Source organism: Castor canadensis, chromosome 1, assembly GCF_047511655.1.
Source record: "Castor canadensis chromosome 1, mCasCan1.hap1v2, whole genome shotgun sequence".
Lineage (NCBI taxonomy): Eukaryota > Metazoa > Chordata > Mammalia > Rodentia > Castoridae > Castor > Castor canadensis.
The window spans coordinates 144796312-144807246 of record NC_133386.1 but is presented as its reverse complement, the minus strand read 5'-3'; the positions used below and the strand labels follow the sequence as shown (position 1 = coordinate 144807246).

Genomic DNA, 10935 nt, shown 5'->3' with positions numbered 1-10935 from the left:
CAACACTCACGGGCCTTGTCCAAGTTAGCAATATCCTTGAGAAGCTTTTAACTAAGCAGCTATAATGGGGAAATAGAGACTATGTTTTTGAGAATGAGTAGAGGATTTCTAAATAGTGTGACTTATCCTATAAAACACCTATAGAGAGAAGATTTAGAAAGCACTTGACAAGTACAGACACAGTCCTATGGTTCATTACCAAAAGATACACTCTTTACTATATTGGTTTAATCATGTCTATTTGAGTCAGAAATCTGACGCAGAGGAGTTAAATTTAAAACCTAGTTAGAAAACCTACCTAGAGGGAGGGGTATGCTGGTAGCATGTGTTTATCCAAGACCCTCCTTAAAGCCCTCAGGACTTCCTTATTCCTCAAGCTGTAGATGAGGGGATTCAGTGCTGGGGTGACAATTGTGTAGAAAATAGAGATGATATTGTCCTGTTTGGGATTGTGGAAGGAACTGGGCAGGACATACATGAACGTGGCTGCCCCATAAAACATCCCAACCACAGTTAGGTGAGATGAGCAGGTGACAAGAGCTTTCTTCCTTCCCTCATTTGAGGGCATGTGGAACACAGTGAGCAGAATTAGCGTGTAGGAGGCCAGAATGGCAGCAAGAGGGGGAATCAGGAAGGTCACACCCATCACATAAACCATGAGTTCATATCCAGAGGTATCTGCACAAGCCAACTTCAGCAGAGGTGGGATCTCACAGAGCAGATGCCTGATCATTCGGGCTTTGCAGAAAGGATAGTGCATGGTGTACATGGTAAATCCTAGGGCACTCAGGGATGCCAGGATCCACGATGTGGCCACCATGAGCCAGGCCACCCTAGGCCTCATGTAGATCATATAGTTCAAAGGATGACAAATGGCCACATACCTGTCATAGGCCATGAAGGCCAGAAGGAGGTCCTCTGCCCCACCCAGTGTCAATGCCAGGAACATCTGAAAGGCACAACCTCCAAAGGAGATGGTGTTTTCTCTGCACAGAAAGTCCATGACAGCCTTGGGAGTAACAACTGATGTGAACAGGAGGTCCATTAGAGAGAGCTGCCTGAGGAGGAAGTACATGGGCACATGGAGATGGACATCCATTGTGATGACCAGGAGAAGCAGTCCGTTGCTGGTCAGGGCCAACATGTACAGAGCAGTGATTGTGGCACAGAGTATTTCAGGTGACCCACTGCCATTCAGAATGCCTACCAAGATGAAGTCACTTCCCAAGGTGGAGTTCCAGTGCTCCATCCTGTATGCTTTCTTTAGTTGCCTAAAAACAGATGGATTCTAAGTGAAGTTTTGCTGATACGGACCCTTGGTTTATACCATCATGGATCTCTTCGGCTATGCTATATGACTCCGATGGGATGTTATATGTCCCACTAGTAAATTACTTTGCCTCTTCCTTTCCAAATTTCTGATTCTTTATTGTAACTTGGTAAACTGGAGCCACTGTAATAGGTTAATTAATATTTAGAGATCACTACATGAAAATATTATTCAAATCATTAAACCTGAACATCTGTCTTTCAAAAAAATTAAATCATCCCTATCTTAAGACTAAGTAATATTCTGACATTAATGACCTTGTTTAGATTCATGTAACGTTTAACTAATGCACTAAATATATGGTAAGTATTCTTCACAGACTTATTTTGAATATGAAATTCCAAACTGGTACAGAGATGTGAATTCAATAAAGTACTTTCATTTAGTTTTCCATATTTTTTTTGAAATAGGAGCCTCTATATTGCCTAGACTTGCCTTAAACTTGCAATTCTCCCATCTAGCCTCTTGAGTGCTTGGATTACAGGTGCATACCACAATGCCCAAATCTTTTCCCATATTTCTTAAGTCTACATTTGTTTTAAGCATTCAAGGCTACAGACACAAAAAACATTAGAAGAGTTCAAGTTTATCCACCTTAGTTGTCTTTCTTCACTAGCCCCAAATTTTCATCACTATTGGATGTTGTATCTAGGAAAGTGTTGCTTTGGATCTAAACCTTCAGGGTCAATGCAAATATATTTGTATCTAATTTAAACAGGTTATGATACAATGTGAACTTCAGAAGACTCAGAAATAGAGCAGATGAGGCAGTCCCTAAGAAAATAAGGGCATTTGTGTTTGCAAGGTATGATGAAAGGCAATAAAAGGACATCTGCTACATGCTGTAATCAAGTCAAATAGTTCCATCCCCTACTTTGCATTTGACCCAGATAGTGACTCTTCTTACTGCAAGTTCAGAACATTTGCACTGGATAGAAGGATAGACGGATAGAAATAAAAAGCTTTCTTTCTGGAAAGCTACTGGTGTTGCACACTTCCCAAGCTAGGGAAAAGCCACCAGAGGCAGGAGTCTAAGATTGACAGGAGTCAATCATGAAACAAGATAGGTAAAGTCATTCAGAGCATGATGTAAAAGTATGAAAGTGAGGCATCCTTCTGGCAGTCGTTCAGCCATGTAAAGGCATATCCATGTCATTACTTCATTAGTTCTTTCATTTCTTTTGTGGTAGGTATTAGTATATTAATATGTGAATGGAATGAGAATATTCAAATAATTAGTTTTTACATGGCCCTTGAGGGGCATGTACTATACTGTGGGTGCAAAAATGCATTATCAGTGTGGTGGATTAGCTCAAGTGTTAGAGTGCCTGCCTAGCAAGTAAGTGGCCCTAAGTTCAACTCCCAGTAATGGCAAAAGAAAGCAAAAGCAAAAATTTAAAAAATTCATTATCACAAGTCAGCAACACCCACAGCAACATCTCAAGGCTAGTAATGAGATTCCCACCAGGACCCAAGAACCCAGCCCTGGGCTTTAGCACAGACTCTTTATCAGTCCTAATAGGTTCTCTCTTCATACTCAGGAAATCAAACATAGAGGGACTGAATGATTGAATGAGAAATGTAGCACAAAGTGATAGGGAAACTGGTGGACACAGTGGTTTATGTCCTCAGGGTCTGCTTGCTCTCTAATTTTAACTCAACATGCCTGGAGGGTATGTATTTCAATAAAAGAGACAACTTTCTTACCTCAGGTAGTAAGAAGCCTAGCTGCCCTGATCCACCAACTTCCTGGGTGTTGTTTGAAGATTGAGAATATTCCAGTAGACATGTGGAGGAGGATGTGGTTTTCTTCTGTAGAATTCAGTTGATTTAAGTTCTGCTAAGTTGGTGAAGTGTCTCAAGATTTCATCAAATATTGTCAGGGCCTGTCTACTCCTTCCACGTCTCTGCAGATGTTCTCTGGAGGTGGCAGTGGGCATAGGCAGACAGCTTTGGAGTAGGAAAGATGGCCTTCTTTTTTATAGCTGAGAAGAATCAGGAAATGTTTCTGTCATATAGCTTGTGACGGAGGGAATCCCTGTACCTCTGTGGCAGCTTTCAGACCAAGTTTTTGGGTCCAGTTGCTCAAACTACTTTATTCCTGCTGGAAACTGGGAGCAAATTTCAAAGCCACTGGAAGGAAGTAGATATTAGAAGACAAGCCCAAGGGACCCTGCTGTGCCCCTCCTCAGTGTCCCTGGGGCCAGTGGTAAGACTAAACAAGATACTCTGTTATAATATCAAATGACCCCTCCCTCTACTCTGTCATTTGTCCCTCTATCTTCAGAGGGACTTATGTTCTCAAATGAAATGGCCTCATGCTGGACCAGAAAATAGAATGTTAATGAATCCTCTTGGGTATGTTTGCTGCACAGTTTTTCTGAGCTCTTCTTTTGCTAAATGAGCTTGGAAGCCCCAGGCTTCTTTACTTTTCTGTTTTCTTTTTCTTTCTTTCCTTTCTATTTTTTTCAAACATGGTCAAATTCTGTATCCAGGCTAGCCTTGAACTTGACATCTTCTTGCCTCAGCCTCTCAAGTGCTGGGATTTCAGAAATATGACACCATACCCTGGAAGCCCAGGGTTCCAGTCAACCCTCAGTGAGATACAGATGACCCATTTTTAAATTTTTAACTGAAAATAGCAGGAAGCAAAGGCTCCTCATGTGGTCAGCTCTCAGTCCCAGATCATTAGGTAGACTTCCTGGCTCTTGTGGGATGCTTCTTTATGGTTCTTTAGCCTGGACTATTTACAGATCCATATGACTGCTCTGTGTGCAGATTTGACATGTCCCTTCCTTGACCTTTTGCAATCCAGTGCTGTTTATGTACGCACACATGTCATAGTGCTACTATTGCCTGTCACCAGTGATGCTTGAAGAGAACTCAACTCTCCAAGCATTGAGCAGAAAATTAAAAAGAAATTCAAATTATTCTGAAGTTGTAGAATACCAATATTAATTTAAATCTTTTAAATGCTCCCAGAGATAAAAGACAAATTATTCTCTAAGTAAACACACTTAGATGACAATAGATTGTCAATGGCAAGAATAGGAAGAGTAAGAAGTATCTTTAAGGATGCTGAGGAAATAATATCTATGTCCAGCCAAACTCCTGGAATGAACAAAGAAAATTTAACAACAAAAACCAAAACAACAACAACAAAAAAGGATTTACTTCCAAAAACTCTTAATAAAATAATTTCAGCAAGAAGAAAAATGATGCCTAGCAGATATGTACAGTTCAGGGAGCAATGCCGATTTTAAAAACTGATTCTGTAAGTGAATTAACAAGTTTAGTTCTTGAAACAAAATACATTAAAATCTTTATAGGACTAAAACCTCTCAAAAAATGAAAATGTGGGAAATGTGGGGGTGGAAGTTCCCTATGTATAATTAACAAAGACTATTAAGAGCTTCATACTTACTCATTTGAAATATTTCATTTTTCATTTTTAAATAAGGCATAATTTAAGTACAGTGAAAGCAACATTTTTAGTATACAGTTGGTGCTCTGTGTGTGTGTGTGGGGATGGGGTATGGGGAAAGAATTCCGCCTTGCCCTACTAGGCAAGTGCTCTTCATTTGAGTAACACACCCAGTCCCTATTTTTGCAACTTTTGACACATATCACGTAATGACCACCAAAGTGAAGATATCAACCCACAGAGCTTTGTCCCCAAATTCTCTAGTGTTCTTTTATACTTATCCCTTTCCCTTACCCAAGGCCCTGTCAGGTGCCTTATCTGGTTTTTGTCACTATGTATTGCCTTTTCCAGAATATCATATATATTATAATACAGCTTAAGTCTAGCTTCTTTCACTTAGACTAATATACTTGAGATTTATCAATAATCTGTGTCTGTTAGTAGTTTTTTCCAATTTATTTCAGAATAGTATACAATTGAATGTATGTATCATACTTTATTTACCCGCTTATCAGTGGACACTGGCATTGTTTCCAATTGTTGATTATGAACAAAGTCAACATGAACATCCATGAACACAAAATGTCAATTCACTCATGTCAAGATCCTGTATAGAAACTGTTTAGTTGTATAGTAAGAGTGTGCTTGGGTTTATAAGAAATTGACAAGCTGTTTTCCATTAAAAATTTGAGCTCGTAGAAGCCAAGAGCAGAACAGTGGTTCCCAAGGGAGAGTGGGAGTGTAGTGTGTGTTCAGGGAAATGTTGAACACAGGATAGAAGATTTCATGTGGATAGAATGAATGAGTTCAAGAGATCTATTATAGAACATACTGACTACAGTTAATAATAATGTATGGTGTTCTTGAAAATCACTTAGAGAGTAGAATTTAATGTTCTCAGCACACACGATGAAAAATACATGAGGCAATGCAGATGTTATTTAGCACAATTTCTTCATTCTACAATGGGTACATATATGCACACATCATGTAGTATGCAGTAAGTACTCAAAGCCTTTATTTGCCAATTTAAAACTTTTTATATATGGTAGGGATTTAGACATTCTGGATTCATTGGTTTCTATAAAGTATCCTTTTGAGTTAATATTTAATCAATCCCCTTTTAGTAGGCAAAGGGTTGTTTCCACTTTTGATCCTATTGTGAGAAGTGCTGCTCTCATAATTTACATGTGTAAATCCTTCTGCTGTGGTTTGGATGTTAAATGTCCTCAAAAGGTTATTGTGTAAAAGGATAGGTTCCCAGGGTGGCACTATTGGGAGGCAATAAACCTTTACAAGGTAGGATCTAGTGGGAGGTCTTAGCTCACTGTTGGTGTGCCCTTGAGGGGATGTGGCACCCTGGCCTCCTGCTGTCTCTCTTTTTCTTCCTGCCCATGACAAAAGAAGTTTTTCTCTTCTACACACTGCCTGCCATTGCCATTTGACATGCCCACAGATGCCAAAGGCAATAGAGCTACCCAATTTAAGACCTGAATCTCTAAAATGAACCTGTTACCTCTATAGCCAGTTTTCTCAGGTATTTTGTTATAGTGATCAAAGGCTGTGATACATGTCCATTTTGAAAGTTGGTTTCATTTATTTATTATTGTGATGGACACAAATGACCATTTTATAGAAAACCAGAGGTATACAAGATGATTCTTTCTTCATCTAAGTTTTTGGAATTAAAACTTAAATAGCAAACAACTAAAATTGCAGAATTTATAAATATGTACAAAACTACAGTCACATATTGGTGAGATGTTCCATCAGAAGAAATCAGAGAATCCCAAGAAGGTAAGAAGTGCAAAAAGGTAAAGAACTACATGTATTAACAAAACTCCTAAAATAGATGAAGTTGAGTGATTGAACAAACTTAATAGGGAAGATCTGAAGTAGGGTAGAGCATCAGACAAGAGCTTACATTATGTTCACATACTCTAATAAATCAGCACAGCAGCACAAACTGAAATCACCTAGAGGAATATGTTGCTTTCCTAATGAAAAAAAAGAACTTTAAAGACATATTTCTTCTGTTGCACTTGTGCAGTGACTTTCCTGTATATATTCATTTTAGAATCAATACATGAAAACGTACTTATTTTACTTTCTTAAAGTTGAAAGTAAAATATATGAAAACATACACAACTGTTTCCAGCATTGACTGGTAAAGTGAGTGATCAAAGAGAGACTGAAGAATGAGGTGGAGAAGTAAAGAGCTGGGTGAGAGAAGAGAAGAGAACTAGAGCAGTGACAGCTGCAGGCTGGTGCTGGGTCATGGTCCCTGAGCTGAGCAAATGAGCCCTCTATTCACAGAATAGAGGCACACATGCACATGTGTGCATAAACATGAGAGAGCATAGAAGTGAGAAACAAAGAACTGAAAAAGCGTAGAGACACCCATCTGATTTCTGATGAATGCTAACTAAAGGTGGATGAAAGAAGACCTCATGTTAGCAAATGTAAATGGTTAATTCCCTCTACTAGTAATGGCCCAGACAAGAAGTACAGGGAGGGATATGCAGAGTGATTGCCTTGAAAAACCATGATGCCCTTTTTAAGTTAGACAGAAAGGTGGCCAGGGCCCCTGGCCCCAATGGCCCTGCTTGGCCAGTTACTGACACCATCTACTTAGTAAGAAACCACCTTAGTAAAACCATATGGAGTAGAACAAGTCATCAGGGCTCAGAGTCAATGTAGTGACTGCTGTTTACAGAAATGGCAGGTCAGGAGACATGCCTGGAGGATTAATTAAAATTAAAATTCAGTTTCCAGGAGCAGCATATTCAGGGGAGATCATGTCACCTGAGAGGATGAAACTATAAAATGTCTCCCAGGACAAGGTTGGGCCCCCTCCTGCCAAGGGACAGTGAGGCAAGGCAATGATAGATCACCTTTGAGCAGCCCTACCCATCCCTCGGTCCTCAAGTTTCTTCCATGGTCATTTTTAATCATGGACCCCAGCTGGAAAGGGGATATAAAAATATAGTACAGGGACTCAAAACTTATCAAGAACTACTACAAAGCTGTGAAGGACTTCCTTACAAGGAGAGAGGATGAGGACATTCTGAGGTATTCAGCTAGTTGCTTTGCCAGGATTCTGCCCTGGATTATCAGTGTCCATCTCTTTCCACAGAGAGAATGGGAAATGGTAGTGACTGGAGAAGCCTTTCACCCCTGATCCTAGTGACTACCATGCACTCTACATCCCACCCTGTCTGAAGAACCACCTCCTGTTTCTTCAGCATCTTGAACCTTGTCACAAATGAATCCAAATGAATCTCAGGGCATAGGATGTGGTGTGGAAGAGGTGCTTTTTCCCTTTGAAGGTAAGAGCTCGTCTTTGTTTCTACACAATGTGTGGAGTCTGAGAGCCTTGAGAAATAGACCAGACCTTAGTGCTCCATCTCATATTCTCTCACAAGCTTCATAGCTCACTTCCATCTCTACTCTAGGCACTTTGTAAACATACACCTCCTATATGTGAGGATACAGGCAATCATCTAGCACCACTGATAAGATCTGAGTTACTAGAATTCCTAATGCTGACTTTCTGGTAAAAGTCTTGGTACACACCTTTGGTACACCTGTATTTTCCTGGACTCCAGTAATCAGATGTGGATCCCTGAATGGATAGTACCTTAAAGGAGGATCATCTAATATCAATTCACTTTCTTCTCCTCTATATGCCTGCTTAACACTAAAAAAGACTCAGAAAAGCCAACTGAAACTGGGAGTGGTAATATACACCTGTAACCCTAGTACCCGGAGGATGAAGCAAGAACATCAAGAGTTTGAAGCCATCTTGGCTCTACATAATGATTACCTCCCCCCTAATAAAAAAGGTCATTTGCAGTCATTAAGTATTTTATTAAATGAGATTAACACATAAAAAACTTACAAAAACATGCTTTCAAAATTTTAGCTTTATTGTCTTAATTGACTGAAACTTTCCATGAAAACAATGGTCCTCTATTAACCTCATTCTCTGCGGACAGCTGTTGGCTTGAGCCCCCCTGACCATCTCCAATAGTTTTCCAGAAACGGCTCTTCTGTAGGCCCAGGTGTATATTTCCTGGTCTTTCTCTTTAGAGAGCCCCACATGGGAGAATCAGTGAATACATAAAGTGAGAAAAAAATAAGGTAGAGGCAGGTAAATAGGATCTAGAGTCTTGTGTACATCTGGTTACCCAAGCCCTGCATCTTTTCTCCTCTTTGAAACTTTCTCCAAATCTTGGCATAAAAGGTTGGAATTGTGCCCAGCCAATTATTTCCCTCCCTTCTTTTTTACTGTATCCATTCATCTTTACTTAATCCACAGAAGAGCTTTTCAAGTCTCATATTTATCAGAACCAGAATTGAACTTGTACATGTCTCTTACTTGGCAACAGGAAAAGAAGTCTTCCAATCAGTGCTCCTCAGGTTAGACCTAGTTTTGGTTTCATGAAACAAGGGAAAGATCTCAGGCTGCCAAAAATGATGAGACATGATTTTAGTGGTATTTCTTATATTGGCTTCTTGTACAGGAGTCATTGTGGCAAAGAGCAGAATGATAGTCTTGTGCTATATTTTACTGTATTCACCTTGACAATTGTTTTTTGCCTCTCTTTTTTGTTATACCTCAACCCTTCTTACTTAACCAGCAACTCCTATTCATCTTCAGTCTGTGGCTTGTGTACCACTTCTTTAGCATATTCTTTACAGAAATCTCACTTACATGGTCTCATCGTACGTCAAATTTTCATTCATGTATCAGTCATGGCCTTTGGATAATGTAGGTGTTTGTATGATAAATTTTTCAATCTATGTATTTACCAAGAATCAAATGTAGTACCTGAGGGGCTGGCTGAGTGGTTCAAGCAATAAGAATTCCTGGATAGCCAGCATAATCCCTGAGTTCAAACCCCAGTGCTGCAAAAAAAAAAAAAAAAAAAAGTGTAGTACATGATGCATTGTATATTCTGAGTAAACTTAGACTGAGTGAGATGAAGGAAGATGATCAGAGAAGCCATCCAAAGTCAGGATTTTATGATCCTAACACTTAAATGGCAAATCTGAGAACACCAGGGTGGTGACATCAACAGAATGTAAGAACAATAGCCATAGATATACAAAGAAACAATAATGAAATTGTTGGAGATATTTTCCTCTTCTCCTCCAAAGTGCCTCTTAAATCTTTCACTCAACTGTTAATGATCTGCATTCATAAAGAGAGAGTAAATGGATGCTGTCACACACATATACCACGTACTCCATATCCTCAACTTCTTTCACCAAGATTATCATTTAGATTCAAGTTCAGCAGAATAGCGTCTTTCCTTGTATTGCTAAGATTTTTGAGGTAACACTCTATTTCTCATGTTCAGAGTGTTGCCATGAATCCCAGGTAGTGGTGTGCTTTGGGCATTTCCTCTAATGGCTGCTATGTGCCTCACCCCTTTAAGTATACATCCTACACTAACAAAAACAGTTACTATGTCTCCAAAAATCTCATCAATTTCCTTGTGTAAATTTCTTTTGTACTGTTCCTGACAATTTATCTTTATAATTATCTCACTCATCCATTCTATTCATCTCAGAATTCCTTTTCCCTCCAGCAGACTAGCAGCAAACCCCTCAAGTCAAGGAGGACAATTGAAGATTATAGGAGATTAAGTGCTCCAGAAGTCCAGAGATTCCTCTGTTGAGGAAACTATCAGCAACACTGAAACCATGAAAGTAAAGGCAGACATCAGGTCAAGGAAGAAAATGGCAAAGAGTTTTTGTGAACAAGTTTTAAAAGCTGAATTGTAATTCCAAGTAAATTTCAAGCACAATATAAGCTAGATTTTAAATCAATGTCCAGTGTATTTATTCTTTATGAAGACAGAGATGCTTTCCTTTTTCTATGAACATGTTTGCCTGCGTTACTCTTTTTGATGCTTCACATAAAGGAAATGCTTAATGATTACCAATTCCCAACTTGTCTGTTAAACATTTAGCTGATAGCTCATCATAGTTCAATCAACAATTCAGAAATTCAGAAAAGAGAGGTAAAACTTAGAGAAGGAGATATATTTCGTGATATTCCTGTTGGCCATCCCATGTGTCCTGGGACAAGCTAAAAAAAGGGATTGAAATTCCTTAGAAATGCTTCTACTAGAAACATTCTGGTACTAAATAACTAAAGAAACCACACAGA

At 39.2% G+C, this 10935-nt stretch overlaps 1 protein-coding gene across 1 annotated transcript; it reads right to left on the bottom strand.

Moving 5' to 3' along the window:
• Positions 1-298: 298 nt before the first annotated feature.
• On the bottom strand, positions 299-1249 carry LOC109693778 (olfactory receptor 2AG1-like). The gene has a single exon (XM_020175333.2). The coding sequence runs from the start codon at positions 1247-1249 to the stop codon at positions 299-301; it is 951 nt and encodes a 316-aa protein (XP_020030922.2).
• Between the last annotated feature and the right edge of the window lie 9686 nt (positions 1250-10935).

Coding starts and splice junctions, on each gene's coding strand:
- LOC109693778 (XM_020175333.2), bottom strand. CDS start 1,249: ATGGAGCACTGGAACTCCACCTTGGGAAGTGACTTCATCTTGGTAGGC.